The 22,891-nt window shown below is 40.0% G+C and overlaps 1 protein-coding gene across 4 annotated transcripts in view; it reads right to left on the bottom strand.

Moving 5' to 3' along the window:
* The window catches only part of CUNH8orf34 (chromosome unknown C8orf34 homolog), a 375,048-nt gene that overhangs the window by 219,911 nt on the left and 132,246 nt on the right, over nt 1–22,891 (bottom strand). For all 4 annotated transcript variants that reach the window (XM_055603373.1, XM_055603372.1, XM_055603371.1 and 1 more), the window contains one exon: nt 5,965–6,137. In XM_055603373.1, coding sequence (XP_055459348.1) covers nt 5,965–6,137 — 173 coding nt within the window. The remainder of the gene's footprint in view (nt 1–5,964; nt 6,138–22,891) is intronic.

Here is a 22,891-nt window from a genome sequence, read left to right on the forward strand (position 1 = left end):
AAGTGGATTACTTGGTTTGCTGCTTTTCAGCTTCTTTAGTTCTTTGTATATACTGGATATTAGCCTTCTGTCAGATAAAGGGTTGGTGAAGATTCTTTCCCAATCTGTAGGCAGTCGCTTTGTTTTGATGATGTGTCCTTTTGGTATCCTTTGCTTTACAGAAGCTTTTCAGTTTCATGAGGTCCCATTTATTGATTGTTGCTCTTAGAGCCTGAGCTGTTGGTGTTCTGTTCAGGAAGTTTTCTCCTGTACCAATGAGTTCTAGGGTATTCCCCACTTTTTTTTCTAGCCAATTTAATGTGTCTGGTTTTATGAAGCAAAAAGACACACACGGTATATACTCACTCATATAAACATACAACATAGAATGAACCCACTAAAATCTGTACATCTAAACAAACTAAGCAAAAGAGAGGACTCTAACTAAAAATGCTCAATCCCCATTCTGAAAAGCAAAGAGGATGGACATCAGAAGAAAAAGAAAACAGGAAACAACCTAGGAATCTGCTACAGAGGGCCTCTGAAAGCCAGAAGAAGAAAACAGGAAACAACCTCGGAACCTGCCACACAGGGCCCCTGGAAGCCTCTGCCGTGCAGACTGTCAAAGCAGATGCTGAGCCTGATGGCCAACTGTTGGGCAGAGTGAATGGAATTTTATGTAAGAAGTGGGAAATAGTAAGAGCTGGAGAGGACAGGAACTCCACAAGGAGAGCAACAGAACAAGAAAATTTGAACACAGGGAACTTCCCAGAGACTCATACTCCAACCAAGGACTATCCATGGAGATAACCTAGAACCCTGACAATGCAGCCACTTCTGATGAGAACTGATAGACTAAGATCAGAAAGAAGGAGAGGAGGACCTCCCCTATCAGTGGACTGTGGGAGGGGCATGCATGCAGAAAGGGGGGAAGGGTGGGATCGGGAGGGGTGGAGGGAGGGGCTTATGGGGGGGGATACAAAATGAATAAAGTGTAATTAATAAAAGTTAAAAAAAGATTTCTATTAATTTTAATGAATATTTATATTCTAATAACAATTCTCATTTTAAAAAGCCAGTTTACTGGATCTACAATATTTGTGAATTTTATTCTTCTTTTAGTTAGATGGTTCAGCTTTAGAAGAACTGATTATGTTTTCAAGGCTTGATGAACCTATTTACTAATTCCCTTTAAAGGCTCTCAAGTCATTTTAAGAAATTTGTTACACAACTATTTCAAAGTCTAATTAGGATGGCTTAAAAATAAGCCATCCTAATATTATGTAGGCTTATTAAACTCGATTTTTATTTACAATTATATCATAAATTTGTGATTATAGTAACTCTAAATGTGCAGTGGGGATACATGCTTCCCCAACAACTACCTAAGCTGTATAATTAGGAAGCTATGAACAAACATGAATAGTCTTCACTCTGACTAACATCTCTCTCTCTCTTCTTCCCCTCCCCCTCTTCTCCTCTCCCTCTTGCATCTCTCTCTCTCTTCCTCCACTTTTCCCTCCCCCTCCCTCTCTCTGCCCTTTTTATTTCCCTGTTCAGATGCTTGCATTTTTCCCTTGAACTCCCTTAAGTCTTCATTTGAGAATTCAGGAAAGAAGAATCAGGAAAATACCTTTCATGATATTTATACACCATTTTGAATGTAACATCTAACGACCCACACATGTCCTGAGGTGTACCTAAGAGCCATCTAGATCCATGATCTTAACATTGGAGTCTTTATGTTATTCTCTATTAGTTTATCTGTACTGTCCTTTCAAATGCCTTAACTGTACCCAGCAATCAAGGCTTTAGTTGGCAGTCATACATGATGTAAGCTGTTGATTCTTTTATGTAATGTATTTCAGGTGCTTACAAAAAAAAGTTTAAGTAAGGAGTGTTGTTTCTAATAAAAACTCCAAGAAAATATTTTGAGTAAGTTTATATCCATAAGACTTTCAAGCAGCCATTCTGATGTGATCTGATAGACTAAGATCAGAAGGAAGGAGAGGAGGACCTCCCTATCAGTGGACTTGGGGAGGGGCATGCGTGAAGAAGTGGGAGGGAGGGTGGGACCGGGAGGGGAGGAGGGAGGGGCTTATGGGGGGGATACAAAGTGAATAAAGCGTAATTAATAAAATAAAAAAAGACTTTTCAAGGTTTGGTTTGCCATTTACTCAATTCTCTAGTCTAGTGGCGAATATCTAGTCTGTTTTGTATCTGTAGTTCAGCAGAAAAGGAAAAGCTGTCTGTGCGCTAAGATGAGTATTGCAACAACAGATACTCACATAAGACTTACTTTCTTTTTTTCTCTTCTATGGGGAAAGGCCAGGCCAGACAATATAGCCCCCAACTAAAAGCAGACTATCAACAATTTTTCTTGTGAATAAACTCTATTTAGCATGGACCTAGTGATAGTTCACACCCCACACTCTCATGTAACAGCTATTTATTAAAAATAGTTATGTGCCAGGCTTGGTGAGAAAAAAAAAATGGCTGAATTAAAGCTTGAAAATCAAATTTGCTTTGAGGAGTTTGGAATATAATTATGCTTTCAATATCATTTGTAGCATGTGTTATTACTATTTAATGACAGAGGCTAATTCTATCATTACACACTAGAAACTTTAAACCTTTCTCTCCAGCATTTATTATTCATTCAAATGCTGTGTGAGGTCTAGCATAAGTCCAGGAATCCTATTACGTAATTTCAGATAGGAGAAATTCAGTGTGTAACTTTAGTTTTCTTTCTCTGGGTGACTTCCGTATACATGTAATCTTTCTGAAGTAACTGGAATTTAGCCAAGACTCTGTCGCTTTTTCAATCCACAAGTGACATCTCAGCTCATTTTAAGTACAGAGTGAAATGAGGCGGAGATGGCTTTTCAGGACATAAGGACAAATATTTGAGGAATGTCCCCATGGGCTGGGCAAGAAATACAACTAGGACTGAGAATCTCCGGGTAATAAGAGCTCACTGAAGTGAGGAAGAGAACAGAGGCACTAACACTTGTAATAAACAGCTCTGGATATTATTATGAATAAATGAAAGCAAGATGGAAGTTGACAGTTCTCTATTTTTACATTTAAGAATTAAAGGTCTAGCAATGAATAAAGATAAAAGTCTATTGAGATTAATAAGTCTAGCATTAGGAACAAAATGACCCCCATGGACAGGTGAAATCGATCTGGCATTTCCCAGAAGAGAAATGGACTTTTAGAAATGGCTTACTTCTTTCAGGGCACTTCAACTATTTAAATAATTTAAGGCTATTTCTCGTGAAAATGGAATCAATTTTCTCTAAACCTGAAGCACATTAATAAGTATTCTGAACTCCTTTCCCTCAAGCCAAGTGGTAAGTGAGAGCCATGCAACCTTGAAAGCTATTACATTGTAGAAAACACAGTTTTCTCTCCCTGGGGGTGGAAAATAGTTTTTGGTTGACGGTAAATTTAACATAGGTAATAGGAAGTTCCTGTGAAGATGCTGTGCTGAGAAAAAGCCTTTGGTAGGGAGGAGCTAATAGCAGTTCCCAGGGACTTATGGTCCTCTCACCTTTTATATCCATGAATATTTAAATGTGTCTCTCCATGTTTCCTAATTTTTGCCTCCCATAATGATTTCACCCAGCTTCCTTGACTTCCCCATTTTCTGTTGTGAGTTGTAATTCTCATGGTGGTATGTCCCTGAAATGGTAATGGGGAATATGCTCTATCTGATAAACATGACCTCCCATCTCAGGGTTGCCCCTCCTCAGGACATGGTGATCTCCTGTCACCATCCTGGGAAATGTAATCTGAGTAAAATAAAAGTTATAGGTAGTGGTACTTTGAAAGAGGACGTCCTATAAGCTCATATATTTGAATGTTTTCTACCCAGTTGTTGGTCAGCTGTTTGGGAAGGATTAGGAGGTGTGTCTTTGTTGGAGGTGTGTTATTTGAGGGTGGGCTTTGACATTTCCAAAGCCCATGCCAGGTTCAGTTTGGCTCTCTCCCCTGCCTGCTCCTGATGTAAGCTTTTGGCTACTGCTCTAATACCATCTCTGCCTTCCTGCCTGTCACCATGATCCCGCACCATGAAAGTTCTGGACTAACCTTCTGAAACTGTAAGCAAGCCACCAGTTCTCAGACTGTGTGTCATGATCATTGTAAAACTCATATTTCTGACACTCTTAGGAATCCCAATCATAAATTTATTTTGGTTGCTACTTCGTAATTGTAATTTGCTACTGAGTGGTGTCTCAGTTCTATTTTTTTTTTAAGGTTCAATCTTCTTTTATTTTCTTTTCCAGTGTTTTTAATTAATTATTTTTATTAATTACAATTTATTCACTTTGTATCCCAGCTGTAGCCTTTCCCTCAGCCCCTCCCAACCTCATCCTCCCTCCCTCTTCTCCTCCTATGCCCCTCCCCCAGTCCACTGATAAGGGAGGTCCTCCCCTTCCATCTGACCCTAGGCTTATCAGGTCTCATCAGGACTGGCTGCACTGTCTTCCTCTGTGGCCTGGTAAGACTGTTCCTCCCTCTGGAGGAGGCAATCAAAGAGTCAGCCACTGAGTTCATGTCAGAGACAGTCCCAGTTCTCATTACTATGGAACCCACTTGGATAGTGATCTGCGATGGGCTACATCTGTGCAGGGGTTCTAGGTTAGCTCCATGCATGGTCCTTGGTTGGAGTATCAGTCTCAGAAAAAACCCCTGGGCCCAGATTTCTTGGTTCTGTTGTTCTCCTCCTGGAGCTCCTGATCCCTCCAGGTCTTTCCTCCCTCTTCTTTCATAAGATTCCTTGCACTCTGTCCAAAGTTTGGCTATTAAGTCTCAGCATCTATCTTGATACCCTTCAGGGGAGAGTCTTTCAGAGGCCCTCTGTGAAAGGCTTCTGTCCTGTTCCCTGTGTTCTCCTTCTTCCCATGTCCATCCCAGAAAGGCAAATGGGGTATCTCAGTTCTTAAGACCACAGGAAATATGTATTTTGGGATGGTCACAACCCACAGGTTGAGTACCGCTAAATTAAACACTTTCTTCTAAAAGCTGCCATGGTAATGGTGTCTCCTCATACCAATAGGACAGTAACTAAGACATATGTACTTTTAAGTTCTTAAAAATGGTTTATAAATTAAACCATTGAACCCAATAAAACATAATAGCTAAGTTCAACCACAGTCATCATCTGTAAGCTTAAATGACTGTAACAAAGACTCTTTTCTTTAGTACACTTTAATGATTACCCATAATTCTTTTTTCTTTTTTAATTAAATTTTTATTTTTTAATATTAATTACAGTTTATTAACTTTGTATCCCAGCTGTATCCCTCTCCCTCATTCCCTCCCAATCCCAACCTTTCTCTCTCCCTCCCTCCCTCATCTTCTCCCTACTCCTTTCCAAGTCCACTGATAGGGGAGGACCTCCTCCCCTTTCATCTGACCCTAACTTATCAGGTATCTTCAGGCCTGGCTGCAAAGTCCTCCTCTGTGGCCTAGCAGGGCTGCTCCTCCCTCGGGTGGTGGGGGAGGTAAAAAAGCCAGCCATTGAGTTCATGTCAGAAATAGTCCCCTTTCCCCTTACTAGGGTACCCACTTGGATACTGAGTTACCATGGGCTACATCCGAGCAAGAGTTCTAGGTTATATCCATACATGGTCCTTGGTTGGAGATACAGTCTCACAAAAGACCCCTGTGTCCAGATATATTTATTCCTTGTGAATTTCTTTCTGTTATGTGGTCCCCAAGAGAATGGAACTAGGCTGAAGGCAAACATCTTCACCTTCTAAGGCTGTCCAAAGTTTTAAACAGAGGAAATCATTATTTCTGTTTGATGAATCTATCTGTGGGCTTGTAGGACACATTATGGACTGAGAATCTAGTTTTTATCACATGCCGAGTCTAACAATTTTCTTTATGAAAAGAACAAAATTGTGTACTTAGGCTTATTCCCCTGCTTCTATTTAATGACTAATATAGATTCACCACGGAGGTCCACCTTACCTTCCTGCTGGGCTAGAGCAGCTGTCCTCACTTTCCCAGGCATCATTCTTACTCCGAGGAACAGGGGGCTGCAGCATTTCAGCCGCAAGGGGATCAGCATCGTTTTCTGCTCTGCCAATCCACTCCCCAATCACACGAGGTCTCAGAAGGGAAGAATTGAAAGCCACTGTTTCCTGTAGGTGCAAATAATAATAAAAAAAATGAATAAATCGAAAACCACTGTTTTTGATTACCTTTTCTTATTTACAGATAACAGGAAAATAGCCTCCAGTGTTTGGGCTCACTGGAATTAAAATGTCCCTTCACTTCTCGACATTCCTGCTCAATTCCTTCTTCTGTGATTGAGGCTAATTCCTGAAGATCTGTGGGATTAAGTATTTAGGAGTGAAATACTGGATTTGGATTTCCGGGACAGCATGTGTGTTCTTAGAAAAAGGGGGGCTGGCATTCTCGGTGGAGGGAAGAGAAGGCCTGCCCTGCCCTGTGTAAGGGTGTTGTGTGACAGCTGGGAAATGGCGAGGAAATCTCTCTGCAAGGAATTAGCTGCAGGTAGAAACCACAGGAGGTTGTGGGGTGGGTAGGCTGTGTTTCTCACACTGTGATGCATTCTGGCCTTTCAGGGACTCCGTAGATATACGAAGCAGGTCCATACCAATGGCAATTAGATTGGATTAGCTAAAAACATGTTGGTCTCTTTTCATACTCATGAAATGAGGCAACGCATTAAATTTACCTGTTTGCTATGACATACCCAAGAAAACAGTGATGGAGAATGTTCAGTATATACAATTCCTAGACATATTTTAAGTGAAAAAGTCAGGTTAAACAGAAATGCCAAATGCTCTAATGTTTGTCTGAAGCTTCATGTAGACTTACATTCATCATTTGATTCTTAATTCAGCCATGTGTTCATTTACTAGTTTTTTAATGTGTACATAAATTTACTTGTAGCCCATTGTCATTAAACTAATAATTTCAGTATTTCTGAAATAGTGACTTTTTCACCAACATTCTCTATTTATTTGTTTATTTATTTAACATGCTGATAGCAGTTTTCCCTCCCTCCTTCCCTCCCAATCCGTCCTCCCCATCTCCTCTCCCCCCACCCCATCCACTCCTCCTCTGTTTCTCTTTAGAAAAGATCAGGTTGCTATAAATATCAACCACCCATGGTATGTCAAGTTGCAGTAAAAGTAAACACCCTGTCTCCTACTAATGATAGACGAGGCAACCCTATAGGAGAAAAGGGTCCCAAAAGCATGCAACGGAGTCAGAGAGCAACTGCCTTGCACTTTCTCTTAGAAGTCCCACAAGAAGACCAAGCTTCACAACTGTAGCATACATTCAGAGGGCCTAGCTTAGTCCAATGCAGGTTTCCTCGTTGCCAGTTTGGTCTCTGTGAGCCCCTATGAGCCCAGGTTAGTTGATTCTGTGGTCTTTCTTGTGATGTCCTTCACCCCTCTGCTCCAACAATCTTTCCTCCCCCTTCTCTGTAGCATTCCCCAAGCTCCACTTAATGTGTGGCTGTGGGTCTCTGCAATCTCTTTCCATCAGTTGCTGGTAAAACCTCTCTGATGACGATGGGGCTAGGCACCAACCAATGAGTGTAGCAGAATACCATTAGGAATCACTTCATTGCCTATTTTCCCCATTTGTGTTTGGTTTTATTCTAGGCTTCTGATTATCCAGCCTCTGCTTCCTAGTCCTCCAGGCAGTGTCAGGGGTCAGCTCCCTCTCATGGCATAAGTGAATATTAGCTGAAAAGTAATAAAATAACCACGCTACAATCCACAGATGCAGCGAAGCTAAATAGCAAGGAGGGTTCAAGAGGGAACATGTGAATCTCATTGTGAAAGGGAAATAGAATAGAAATCATGGATGGAGGAAGGGTCTGGGTGTGAGCATGGAAGTGGAAACAGGAGAGATTAGGTTGGGGCAAGAGAGTCCTGGGAGAAACAACTAGAATCTGGAAAGGGGATGAGCTAGAAACCCAGTGCAATGGAAACTCCCCCAATTCTTGGTGACCCTAGGGCAACCCTATTGCTGAGACTCCTAGCAATAAGGGATTTGGAACTTAAGCCAGCCATCTTCTGTGACAGGGCAAGACATCCAGTGGAGGGATTGGGACACCAACCCAGCCACAAACCCTCAACCTACACTTTGTCCTGCCTACAAGATGTGCTGGTGTAAGCTACAGAAATTGTGGGAGTGGCCAAGCAATGACTGGTCCAGCCTGGGACCCATTTGCTAGTTTTTACTAAGGCTTAGTATGTGCTAAGAACTGACCACTGTGCTCATCAAAATCAATAGCAAGGAGGATCAGCTTTTTATGACTATTTAATCTAAAAGAAGAGGTAGGTGATTTTAACATCTTGGCCTGGCATTTCCTTATCTTTTCAAAATTCCACGATAAATATCTACTGGTCAGCATGCTTGAAATATTCTGATTTGAGAAATTCATTCTGCTTAAATCCCCTCTGCTGAAAACTTTCACTATTAGAAGAATTTTTAACTAATCTTGAAAAAATACAGACGTGGTGTTCTGGGCCTTTATGAATCACAAAATGTTATGCAACAGTAATGTAGAACACAATATATACAATATTTAAATATCCAAATGTAATAAAAACACAATATTTGAAACAATGTAATAGTATGTAATAGTTTAGATACTAACAAACATTAAGACCACATGTGACTTAGAGTATATCTAAAGGACATTTCTCTGAGTTACAGGGAAAAGCTGGGAATTTAATTAAGCGTTATTAATTAATTTTATTTACACAAGGGGGCAGAGTAGACACAGATTTTCATTGCTCTCAGCTCACAGGAGTATAAGAGTGCTAAAAAGAAAGTTACAATTACAAAAGCAAAACAAGTAGCCATAGGAACTGTGAAATAGTGAAACAGAAAAGATGAAATAGTTCTTCAAATTTGGCTAAACCCAAATGCTGAGAACAGCAGAGATTCAGAAAAACCCTTGGTTGCTTGCTGGGAAGTTGAATGAAGTGGTAGCCACCACTGTTGAGACATGAAGCACGCAGAGGGTATAAATGGCTTAATATTGGGGATGGTTAGCTCCAGCTGGCACTAAAATTTAGTGAGAAATACCTGACCATCAGAGCCACACTCAGGGTCAGGGCAGTTGGGAGCCACTGTCTTACAGGATTGAAAATAGGATTCGTGCTTTATTAAATTGCACAAAGCTCTTTTTGTGGTGGTATCAATGAAAAGATGGAAGAAATAAATACTACTTTAAAATAAATTTGGCTTTGAAAATTCTTGAATTTCATCTGTTCACATGCATTAGACTGAAGAAACATTTTTCTTCGTGTATTTTATTTAGATTGAATTAAGTTCAATAAACATTTCTGTGTATATATCTTTCTGAAAGTGTTTTAATAAAGTGAACTACTTTAAATAGTATATAATTATACCACAGTAAATAAAATTAAGTATACTTAAACTCACATACACACATGTACACTCATACAAACACAAAGAAAATATGTGTACAGTGTGTGTGTGTGTGTGTGTGTGTGTGTGTGTGTGTGTGTGTATGTCTGTGTAGTCCTGGTTGGCATGCAACTTAAACTCACTATGTAGACCATGTTGACCTGAACTCACGGAGGTCTGCCTGCCTCTGCCTCCCACCTGCTGGAATTATAGGCATATGCCACCATATCCAATTAAAATGTGTACTATTAATAAAAAAAAATCTTTTTGAAATCTTTTTTAGGTTCCTGGATGAACATTTCACTTAAAAACTGAAGAATAATATCTGTAAATGTGAATTCTTTAGAAACACAAAACCACATGTCCTTCTGCTCCCTTCGGGGTTGAGCTCCCCAATCTCAAAGAGTTCTGAGTCATGGTTAGAGTGGCAGGAAGTGAAAGGTATCCCGTGACACTATACAATAGGAGACGGAATCCTGGACTTGCCTAAATTCAACAGCAAAAGCATTCCTACGCAGAAAACCCCACCCCCCTCCAGAGGTCACAGCTGCGCTTGGCTTTGCCCATTAGCCATGAGTGAATCCAGGAAACAGCTGTTTCACCCCAGGCTCATTCTTCCAGGAGCACGCTGTCTACAGTCTAGCCCAAAATTCAACTGCTCTGACAAGCGGGGCAACTGACATGCGTGGGACTGTAAATGTCCCCCAAAGTCTGTGTGATAGAGATTTTGTCTCCAGCTTGTGGGGCTTCCTTGAAGAGAAAGGCCTTTGGGGGGACAACTTTGGGTCATGGGAGTGTACTCTAGACGTAGACATTGGAGCCTCGCTCTCCTCTCTTCCTTCTGCTCCCAGACACCACGAAGGACAGAGCTCACTCCCCTGTGTGCCCTCCATCATGAAGTTCCGTCTTGCCACAAGCCGAAGTGATGGAGCAAATGACCATCAATTAAAACTTTATGACCCTGCAGCCAAAACAAACAGCGGACATCTAAATACTGTAAGCAATGTGAAGAGTTCTGAGTTATGATTACAACAACAGGAAATGAGAGCTACCCAGGGAGGGTATAAATTAGAACACAGAATCCTGTGACTTGGTCTGTTTGGTTGCTTCATGGGGTGATAATAAACAAAGTAGGAATTGATGTAGCTTCCAAGTGGATATAAAAAGGATTAATTCTGTCACAGTAAGTGTTACAACAGCAGCAATTAAAAAGGAAACTTACACTAAGACTGATTTTGAGATAAAGTGGATTTTTTTTTTGTGAATGAGAGATTCTTTTTAGAGAAGATGTTTGACTCGCCATTAATATAGAGACAGGAAGTACTGAAGTAAGAGTAATAGAGGAGATAAGAGTCAGAAAAAGAACAATGAGAAGTTTAAGCTGCTTTTGTTGTTCTAAAATAGTATAAAATGGTTCCAAGGTGAATCATTAGGCTGTGGGAAGCTGAGTTTGTTAGATGGTGGCATTTGGATTACCAAGATGGAGGAAGCAGTGTGAAAGCAGGAATAATAATTCTGAGTATTGTAAGCTTGGGGTTCAGGGCAGTCTCTGTGTGCTGGGGGGAGGGGAGGATCCTTGCTGTGCAGAGGCTTCATGGACTGCTGAAACAGGGCAAGAGCCGGTGCTGAAATGTGAGTGTGAAGTAAATCCTCAAAGAAGAATCCATCACATGTTTAACTTGATCAGTCTAAAGCACATGTGTGAGATAAAGAAATGCAGATATGAAGCCTGAGTTAGAAATAAAGGCTCTATTGTGAGCACAAAGCTAAAAGTGTTTTCTTCACTAGCTGCTATTCACCTGTGTCTTATCAGTACACACTGGTGATGTACAGTTAATCACCACTCGGGACCCCAGCAGAGGTTAGTTAAGACGTCTTGTTTCAGTCTTTAATAGAACTTACTTATACACACTCTAAAACATTGCACCACATTCGCTGACGGGGAAAAAAAAAAAAACACCTAAAACAGTCTATGATTTCTTTTTACCCTATCATACTGGCATATGAATAATACAAAAAAAATCACTTTTAATATTTGTTTCAGAATATATTTGCTCAAATTCTTATGGTTGTCAAGTTTTATTACTACATTTTTAGCTCCTCTGTTTGCATGTACTTTACATAGCATCAATTATAAATGGAATACAAGAACCATAATGGCTTCAGTTTGTACCACATTGAGATGATTCACTCTGGGAAGTTATTTGAAAACAAACATGTCATTTCCGTTTATTCGCACTTATTTTGATTTCCATTTATTCACATTTTAGGGTGCAGGTCTGTCATGTCTTACTGAATGTGATTTACACAAAGCAATTGGAAATTTGAAGACACACAATAAAATGAGTTAAGGGAAAGAGAGTCAGTTCTCAAAACCCAGATCCTATCCCTTCCACAATCGGCTTTCGAACATTTTGCAAAGGACTGAACTATGTGGTCACGTACACTTAGCATGTATGAATGTATACAATACATACTCAGATAAGTCAACTCCAGTTCACTCCCCTCTGTTCAATATGTCATTTACTTCCTGCTTATTTTTATTTATTCTTACTTATTTCTTTTTATTTATTTGCTTGTTTGTTTGTTTGTTTGTTTACTGAGGCAGTGTCTCACTATTGGCTGACCTGCCATGTACAACAGGTTGGCCTCAAACTCATAGAACTGTATCCTCTGACTCTGCCTCTGCCTCTCTGCCTCACCCTCACCCTCTGCCTCAGCCTCTGCCTCTGGTGTTTGGCCTAAAAGCATAAACCACTATGTTCAGCTTACCTACCTCTTTAAAGTGATCTCAGACTATAAAATTTTACTTCCTTCTCTGAGGAACTTAGGCTTTCTTGTACATCTTCTGTGATGGTTTCTGCTTGACCAACAAATGCCCTAACTCTAACTAACTGAATAACTGTTACAGCCGTTGAACCCATTTTTCTGTATTATATTTATCCATATGGACTGGGTTAAAAAAAAAAACTCTTTTGCTAATATCCAACAATACTAGATAAAATGAAATAAGATGGTTTTACATGCAAAGTTGAGAAAAAGAAGCTGTTGATCGCTTATCTGCAAAAGGCCCATCAGGAGTTGCCAAGGAACCAACATCTTTAGAGTTTAGTAATTGCTAGTGTGGGGGTCAATTTGAATGGCCCCAGTCTTTAATCTCCCTGTGTCCATGTCTGTTATCATGTGACCTCTGAGTGGTTCACATAAGGATAAAATATATTTTCTTCCACACATGACCTGCTTAGACCAATGATGAAGACAGAAACTATCATATCAGATAAAAGCAAGCTTTCCCTGCAGAGGCCTTTCCTGCCACATTTTCTGTCCTGCCTGTTTCCCATTGCCATGAGTAAGACATGCCTATGTTAGATACTCTTGTGTCCTTAGGAGACGTCTGACCAGCTCTGATTCATTTCAGGAAAACCCAACTTATATAACTTGACAGACACATTAAAAAAAAAGGTCTACCATAGTCCCCTGAGCAATTTCAGCCAGAAGCCAGCACAAATCAACTTAATTCCAAAGAAGCAAAAAAGATAAATATTATTATACCATGAAGTTATGATGAAAAATGTTACCTCCAGCCAACTGAGATATAGTATTGCTAAATGATAGATTTACTGGCTGTTGGGATACTGTAGCAAGTGGAGACTTTGAAAATAGTAAGAAAATTATAAGACACTGAGAAAATGAACACTAATGTTATGTGGTGTTCACGTACTTGGCGAAATTGTCAGCTTGTGAGATAGAAATTGTATCTAATACATTTTCAAAATTGAGTGTGGAAATCTTTAAGAGAAATATTGTAAACATCAGCAAGTTATGTTTCCTTCCATGCAAGTTGTTCTGAGAACATGGAAAGACAAAACAACTGGCCAATTTGCAAGACAAGTTTCAAGGAAACATTGAGCATGGTCAAGCTTATCACCAGCAGTATTCCCAGATGTCCAAATATTAACTTAAGATTTCACCAAATAGTAAACTTAGGCCCTTTTAAATAGATGAGGCTTGGGGGTAAAGAAATGCCAAGACTTATATATGACTATAAGCCCTTTAAAAAAATCTCCCACACACAGCTAAGTACACTCTGAAGCAAATCCACTACAGCAACAGAAAATTGTCTGGGAGGGCAAAGGGAGCAAGCAGAGGGTCCAGATGTGCACTGCTCAATAAATGGCCCTAGAAATGTTTTTATCTATATGGGGAAAATATATTGCTATACGTAACAGTAATAATTTGGGTGACTCAAATACCTATTGTGATTTAAAAAAAAAACTTGTAGAAGAAACTTTTAAGACAATTATTTTAATGATTCCCTGTAAGAATGGATTTCATAATAAAACACAGGTATTTCAGAAAAGAGTAGTTTTTCTTTGAGTAGCAAACAGAATTTAAAATGTGATGTCAGTGTTCAAAATAAAAGAACATACTTTAGACACACATCAAAAACAGGAGAGCACTGTTTACACAGGCAAGGAAATAGAAACACCAAAGGCTTCAACAACATTTTTTGGGAAAGAGAAAATGGGGAGGAGGGATGCTTTGAGTAAAGTGCCAGTTATAAAAAATTTTAAACCACAGATAAATAGAAAACATATTCTTAGAAGGGTGTGTGTGAACCTGGTGTGATGGCACTAGCTTTTAATCCCAGCACTCAGGAAGCAGAGGCAGGTGAGCTCTGAGTTTAGGGTTAGCCTGATCTCCATAGAGAGTTTCAAGACAGCCAGAGCTACATGGAGAAACCCTGTCTCAAAGACAAAAAAACAAACAAATAAATAAAAGTGTCGCAAAATGATGGGGGTGGGTGAGGAGAGAAAAGCAAGAGAATACAATGACAAAGGAGGACAATATAAAGCAGGAAGGCCATCCATACTCGGGGCTCTACACACCTAGATATCTATTGTAATTACACTTTGTATATTGTAATACATGACGTTCCATATTCTTTGGAAAGAGATGAGATCACTTCACTAGGCTGTTGAGAGCCACCTGAACGGCACACCCAACAGTTGCTAGATATCTCTCCTACTTCCCTCTCCTCCTAATTTTTGCCTTTACACTCAACTGGAAGCATTTTACTCCTTATTGCGAGTGTTTTTCACATCTGTGCAAGCCTAGACAGAATAAAAGCTCCTTTGTACATACATATCTTCTCATAAACCATCAACTCACTGTGACTACAATCCTCCTCCTCTCCCACACCTCTTCTGCATTTCCCTTTCTTGCTCAGAATATATGTCATCCAATTCCTCATGTAGAAATATTCCAGTATTCAAATTATCACAATGGCTATTTTGTAAATAAATTCCATTATCATATTTAACATAAGTTAACAATAATTCTTTTAATACCTGTCAATATTTGGTTTTAAAATTTCTCAGATGGTCTTAGGAAAGTAATTTCTCAGACGGTCTTAGGGAACTTGTCTGTTTGTTCAAGGCAGGATTTAAGCCTTTATTCATATGTTGTAACCGACAGTTTTTCACACTGTTATTAATTAGAATTCTCTTACTATGATTAAATTTTCTCTTATACTATTATTATTTTTTCTGTTTTTCCTTTTTTTCGTTTTTTTATTTTTTTAAATTTTTATTAATTACAGTTTATTCACTTTGTATCCCCCTTGTAGTCCCCTCCCTCCTCCCCTCCCAATCCCACCTTTCCTCCCCCTTCTTCACTCACGCCCCTCCTCCAGTCCACTGATAGAGGAGTTCTTCCTTTCCTTCCTTCTGATTCTAGTCTATCAGGTTTCATCAAGAGTGGCTGCATTGTCTTTCTCTGTGGTCTGGTAAGGCTGCTCCCCCTCATGGGGAGGTGATCAAAGAGCAGGCCAATCAGTTCATGTTAGAGACAGTCCCTGTTCCCATTACTACAGAACCCACTTGGACACTGAACTGCCATGGGCTACATCTGTGCAAGGGTTTTAGGTTATCTCCATGAATGGTCCTTGGTTGGAATATCAGTCTCAGAAAAGACCCCTGTGCCCAGAATTTTTAGTTCTGTTGCTCTCCTTGTGGAGCTTGTGTCTTCTCCAGGTCTATCTATCTCCCCCTTCTTTCATAATATTCCCTGCACTCTGCCCAAAGTTTGGCTATTAAGTCTCAGCATCTGCCTTGATACCCTTCAGTTTAGAGCCTTTCAGAGGCCCTCTGTGGTAGGCTACTGTCCTGTTTCCTTAAAGGAGAAGAAGGGATACAAATTGGGAAGGAAGAAATCAAATTATCACTATTTGTATATGATTTGATAGCATATATGAGGCATCCCAAAAATTCTACCAGGGAACTCCTACAGCTGATAAACACCTTCAGCAAAGTGGCTGGATACAAAATTAACTCTAAAAAATCAGTAGCCCTCTTGTATACAAAAGACAAAAGGGCTGAGAACGAAATTAGGGAAAAAACACCCTTCACAATAGCCACAAAGGACAGAAAGTACCTTGGAGTGACCCTAACCAAGGAAGTCAAAGACTTGTATGAAAAAAATTTCCAGTCTCTGAAGAAAGAATCGGGAAGAAGATATCAGAAGATGGAAAGATCTCCCATGCTCATGGCTTGGCATGATTAACATAGGAAAAATGGCCATTTTACCAAAAGCAATCTATAGATTCAATGCAATTCCCATCAAATTACCAACACAATTCTTTATTTTTATTTCTTAAAAACTCTAAATCGATGAGCCTTTGTCCTCTGAGCACTAGACAGCCTATATTATTCTCTTTATAACCCCGTGATGTGGCTTGAAATGTTTCTTTCCTTTTGTAATTTTGGCAGATTATCAGTTTGATCTACTTGGAAGCTTGTAAATAAGGTCCATTATCTTCTTAACAACAGGCCTCTCGCATCAAAAGCTACATAGCACTGGCCTTACTTTCCCGTTACTGATTGTACGGATAGCCAACAGTAGTTTGAAGTAGCATATTCTAGTTTTCTCTGAAGTGAATTTAGGACTTTTATCTCATCAATAAGTATCTTCTGGGAATGGAAGCTGGAGATTATTTTGATTTCTCTGGAATTATGAAAATCTCACCCCTTACTTTTACCATCTTTTGCTGAGGCTGACCTGCATCAATTGTATAATGTCTGCTAACTTTTGGTTTTCTAATCTCATCCGATATTTACCTCATCACGATATCTTCTATTTCAATTCAGGATTGTAGAAATTTCATGTAAATGTATGCATACGCATGCATTTTCTTTATCCATGCCCCAAATTCAAGTTCTTAAAGAGACTGACGTAATTTCTTTGGTACAGAGTACAAAACACGGAATATCTTGTTATAATCCCATGGATGTTACCGTGAACAGTGTGAAACAGCATTGTTGTGCTGTCTGCCCCCTGTGAGAAAATCCAGTTGCTAGCTCTAAATACATGGTGTAATTTCTGTCTTTTTACATCCCAACTGGAACTGCAGTTGTATTCATTTGCCTTATAATGTGAGAGTATGCAATTAAAATGCAAGATATTAAATTCGATTTAAAATTATACGAAATACTCACTGGTAAAGTATTCAAAATCCTGAAAGGTCAACTGCATCCCTGCTCTTTCCTCTATCCCTGCACCCTGAACTTTCCCTGATTTCACAGGTCACACCAAATAACTTCAGATCGGTGTGTATGCACCTGTCTTCGTGTATGACAAGTCTTGTAATCAATGCTTTGGAGTGAAGATGAAAAAATATGTACAAATATTTTCATTACGCTTAATTAATAGTAGTATGCCATAAGCACATTTCATCACCTTGAATTTTTCATTTAACAAGATAGCTGAGATCCATTCCATAAAATATATTCTTTCATTCTTATGGTCATTGTAATCCTGTATTAAGTTATTGTACTAAAGTTTATCCAGCATTATTTTAATAGATTTTTAGCTGGTTTTATTCTTCAGCTTCTAAGGTCTATAATCAAGTGTGTAAGTCTCTTCATATTTTTTGCCAGTATGTCCTTTAATTAGGCCGGTGGTTTGGAAAGAGAATGGCCTCCACAGACCTACAGTTTTGAACACTTGGTTCCCAGTTGGTGGAACTGTTTGGGAAGGATTAGAAGGTGTGGCCTCATTTGAGGGGGGTTGTCACTGGAGGCAGGGTTTGAGGCCCAAAAGCAATCTTCCCACTATGGTTTTTCTCTGTGCCTCCTGATTTCAGTCAAGTTGTGAGCTCTCAGCTGTCCCTGCTGCCTTGCTTTGCTCCTCTAGCATGGACTCTAAACCTCTGAAAGCATAAGACTAGTCACATGCTTTATCTTATAGGTTGCTGGGTGTTCTAACACAGCAGTAGGTAAGTATCTCATTGTAGGAATAAAATATATTGATAACAAACAACTGCACACCAAATGTTGAAGATATTGCTACACTTTCCCTCACAGCATTTGTACAATTTCATACTCTTGCCAGCAGCGTGCCTACCTGCCTGTCCGCCAGACCTTCCATCAAAATAGCATTTTGACACACAAGGGTTAAGTCTGATAAAAAACACTTTGGCATTTACATTGTAGGAAGGCTAATCATTATTTTTTTTCAAAGCCAACAAGGACATTTTTTTTTTCTGTCAGCAAACTTCTCATATGGTTCATTTGTAGTAAGAATTTATACATCTTAGTCTGTTTGTTGAGATTTATATTTTGTGTGTGTGAGTGAGTGTATACATACACAACCGTGCACAGACGGAGGCCTAAGTAGGCTGTAAGATGCCTTGGAGCTGGAGTTATAGGCATTTGTGAGGTGTATGGCTTGTTACTTGGGTGCTGGGTTCTAAACTCCTGTCCCCAGGCTTATGCATCAAGTGCTCTTAAAGTCACCTTTTCGGTGCCTGTTCTTCGTTTTAAGAAATTTTCATGAAATGGATATTAAGCGTTGTCTGTGGCTTGACTATAAAATGCATTTCCTTGAAAATTGCTTCCTCATCTTCTCTTTGAGATACAGGTTTTTAAAGATAAAAATGGACAAGAACAGTAATAGCAAACGTGTAATAAAATACATGTGATTGTTTCCCTTACTAATAGAAAAATCAAAAATAACACCACCACGGCATAGAAAACAGTTCTATGATTTTTTTTTCCTTTATGGCCTCATATATATCATAACACATAAGTGTGCAAACATGAGTTGACAAGAGATTCCAGCTCATGGAAGGAAAGTAGGACAAAGAAGCATAACAATTTGTTTATTAAAGATTTGCTTATTTTTTGTGTATGCGTGAGTGCTTACCTGTATATATGTGTACCATGTATGTGTCTGATGGCTGGAGAGGTTGGGAGATGGCATCCGATCCCCTGAAACTGGAGTTACATGCAGTTCTGAGCTGTCATGTCAGTGGCTAACGACTAAACCAGGCTCTTCTGCAAAAGCATTCCGTACTCTCAACTGCTGAGCCATCTCTCTAGCTCTGGATCAAAACAACCAAAACACATGTTGCTGATGAGGAAAACTGAGAAAACTCTGCCCGAAGAGTGACAAAAATTAGCCACAAAAACCTAAATTTGCTTTCCTGTGGAAAAATTAACAGAAAGTCATCTGATGACAAGATGTCCTTATTTCCAAGGCGATGTTTTCCTTTTACACTACACCTTTTGTGAAGCGGCATTCAATGATTTGCAGTGCGTTCATCTGTCAGTGAGTGACAGTGTTAGATTCCTATTACCTGTTTAGTCACTCTGAAATACTTTTAAAAGGCTCTCTCAGAAATTATTAGCTTATTAACTTTTTCTTGGAGGGGGAAGTGTGAGATAGGGTTTTTCTCTGTAGCCTTGGCTGTCCTGGACTCACACTGTAGACCAGGCTGGCCTCAAACTCACAGACATCTGCCTCTGTCTTCCTCAGTGCTGGGATTAAAGGTGTGCAGCGTTGCACCTGCCGGAAATTATGAGTGTTTTAAGGCGGCAAGGCAGTATAGTAAAAATATGCTATTCAAGTCTGAGTTTTCAAATATATCTTCCGTGTTTGTTAAGCCTTTTCAAGCTGACAAATTCCTAAGTATGTGTAGGGTGGACATCACCAGAGCCTTCTCACAGGGCTGTTACGAGGTGCTAAGTTTAAGGACTTAGCACAGTGGTCATCTCCCTATACATAGTTTAAAGATTTATTTATTGTTTTTGAATTATGAGTATGTGTGTTGGGATATGCACACATGTGCCTGTGGAGGCCAGGGCGTTAGGGTCCCCACAGGAATGCTGGGGACCATGGTCATGTGGAAAGCATTACAGCTTTCTTCATATATACTTATCCCCTAGCTCAGTCACCACCAGAATGCATACATATTTAATTTATTTAACTTCCCCCATTGAAACATTATTTGTGGAGCATCATCTGTGCTGGTTAATTATTATTATTTTTTGATATAAGCAAGGACCATCGGGAAGAAGGGACCTCAATTAACAAAATGCCCCTATCAGACTGACCTGTGGGTAAGTCTTTGGGACATGTTCTTGGTTGATGATAATGGGAGGGTCCCAGCTCACTATGAGCAGGTGAGTCTGTCCCAGGATAGGTGGTGCTAAGTTGTATGAAAAGTGGGCCAAACAAGAGGAGCAAGCTGGTAAGCAGTATTTCTCCATAGCCTCTGCACAGAAGCAGCCTCCAGGTTCTCTCAATGATGTGCTGTTACCCAGAAGTATGAGTTGCTTTCAGCTATGTCTCCCACAGCAATAGAAATGTAATTAGGACATCATCTTCATTCTCCTTAGGCCCCTACACTATGACAAGAAGTGAGAATTCTTACTATCATAAAACAACTGAAATAAAATACCCTGACAAGAAGAGTTACAAAATGTTGCGAAATGGAGACCTTAAACAGGGCACGTAACTGTTTAATTAGCTCTGGATAGATCTACCCAGCAGGTGTTTACCAAGACCTTAGTTCATATAAGTCTGCAATGGGTAGCACTTAGGAGCAGTCGGTTTCTGCTAACACAACAGTTACTAATTCCCAGAGAGAGCTGGAGTCACTGGCCCAGCCCAGAACAGAGACAGCCAGCATGGACTTTAGGAGAGAAATTGCCTCCAGGTTTTATTTCTAGCTTTCTTTCTTGATGTGAGACCAGAGGGCGATAAAACTATGAGATATCCCGAAATTGTGTGTCTTCTACCGGTAAGTGTTCAGATCTCAACAACGTGACATAACTGTTAGAATTGCAGGCTCTAGATAAAATCTGCCCTACTCTGTACCCTTGCTCGTGTCCCACCCCTGCTCTGTCTTGCATCCTTGTCCTGAATGCCACCCTCAGCCTTACGTGTCCCACCCACTGGGTGTGCAAACCCCTAGCAAGTTTACTAATCTCTCTGCGTGGCAATGTCTCACCCAGCAGACGTGGAAAGCGCCTCACTTCACAGTGAATTAGACAATGTTAAATTGTCAGTACAGATACATAATTTAGAACATCCTCTGGCGAGTATCAAATGAGCTATGTGAAAGGGCGTAACCTATGTGACGTGCTTAACCAACACTTAGCATATAGTAGGCACTAAATAGGGCATTGCTATTTATTATGCTCATCATCGTGATTACGCACCACGGAGGAGGCATTCAAGACCAGTGTGTGAAGACAGCAGTATTTCCGATGACTTCTGAACTCTGTGCAGTCCCTGTAAAGTCCATTTTTCTTGAATGAGAGCACCGGGCCGGCACATCCTCTGCTCTGCTGTTAATATCTCCAGGGGAACTTTTCTGACTGAACGTTGCTTGTGTTTCACGGCTCATTTGGGTCTGTGTATATTTTTTTTTTTTGTCTAAGAACTACTATGAAAATAATAATCTTACACACGAAAGACCAGTTTTTAGAATATCGTGATAACAGCATGTGACACGCGCAACAGCTTGGCCGCGTTGGTTGGTTGATCTCATCCGTAATTGGGCTGCCAATCTCCACGCAAACCGAGTTTGTGAAGAGATCTTTTCACACTGCCAGGCAACGCCTACCCTCACCCAACCACTCTCTGTCTTTGAAGAGCCTAGTCCTTGACAGCTGTACGATTGTATATAGTACAAACATATTGTGCCACCGTTTGTATAAATGTGACTGCTAAATACCAGACAAGGGGGAGTCATGTAATACTTAATGTTTATGACTCGCTTATTTCAGTTAGCACCAGCGCCTCCAAGTCCACTCATGCTGCACATGTCACAATATTTCATTACTGTGGTGGCTGAACAGTATTCTAAATGTTCTATAGTATGTATATACTCCCCCGCTGATGAACACGTGGGTTGCTGTCCACTGTGACATGGATGTGAAAGCACTCATTTGTTTTTTGTTTCGTTTTGTTTTTGTCTTCTGGATGTGCATTTATAGTTGGGGTTTCTTTATCCCATGCCGTCTTAATTCCTATCTACTAGTACAATGAAATATCTTAAACCAGGTCATTTGCAAATAACAGAAATTTCTTTCTCGTGGCTCTAGAGGTTAGAACTCTAAGATCAAAGTCTCTGATAAAGGTGCACTGATTTGTATGATGGTGAGTTTTTGCTGTGGTGTCACAGGTAAAAATGGTTATTACCATGTCCTCACATGGGCGGGGACAGAGGAGGGGCCAAGCAGGTTGCCAAAGCCCTTCATCAGCAAGCCAATGCCATTGGGTGGGACCTCATAACACAGTCACTTAGAAAGCTTTGCCACTTAATACTATATGGTTTGATACTTTGAGCATTAAGTTTCAATGTGAATTTTGAAAGGACACAAACAAAACCACAGCATATGGTGAGCTTATTTTTAATTACTTGAAGAACTGCCAAACTGTTTTCCATAGTGGCTGTTTCATTTTATATTCCCACCCAAACCCTGGCATATGGTAATTTTACTTTTAATTACTTAAGGAGCTGTGTATTGTTTTCCATAGCTCCTGTTCTATTTCACATTCCCACCAACAATGATACACAAAGTCCTAAAATCTCCACCTCATCACTAACACTCAGCGCTTGCCGTTTTCTTTCTTGTAGCTGTCCTAGCGTGTTGTATGATAGTGGCTTCCCGTGGCTTCTCTTTGGTTTTTTTTCCCAATGGTTAGCGACATTCACCATCTATTCACACCACTTCCTGATTTAAATCCAATTGTCTGTTTTGTGTTATTGGGTTTGGGGGACTCTTCACCTATTTTGGAGGGCTCTGTTGAACAGATGTGTGATTTAAAAAGAAAATGTTCTCCCTCCCCACAAGCACCCCTTTTACCCCGTGACTGCCTTCTTTGTTGTAAAGAAGTGTATGGCTATTTTTGAGAATAATATTGAATGTATAACACAGCAAAGGATCAATGAAAGATGATGCTCTTAGGTCTGAGAAGGATGAATGATCCATCCCCCAGACTGCTGTGTTGCTTTGATCCTGTGGATGGTGGTGACAGTGAAACAGACAGTTTCCTTGTGTGGAGCCAAAACACAGAAACTTGGTGACACACTTGTGTGGGAGGCCCATGAGTTACTTATGTTCTGCTCTCTTTGACATGATTTTTCCTACATATTTTTAATATTTCATATTTTTCACAT

This window comes from Psammomys obesus, unplaced genomic scaffold (genome assembly GCF_907164565.1).
Source record: "Psammomys obesus unplaced genomic scaffold, mPsaObe1.curated_primary_1811, whole genome shotgun sequence".
Lineage (NCBI taxonomy): Eukaryota > Metazoa > Chordata > Mammalia > Rodentia > Muridae > Psammomys > Psammomys obesus.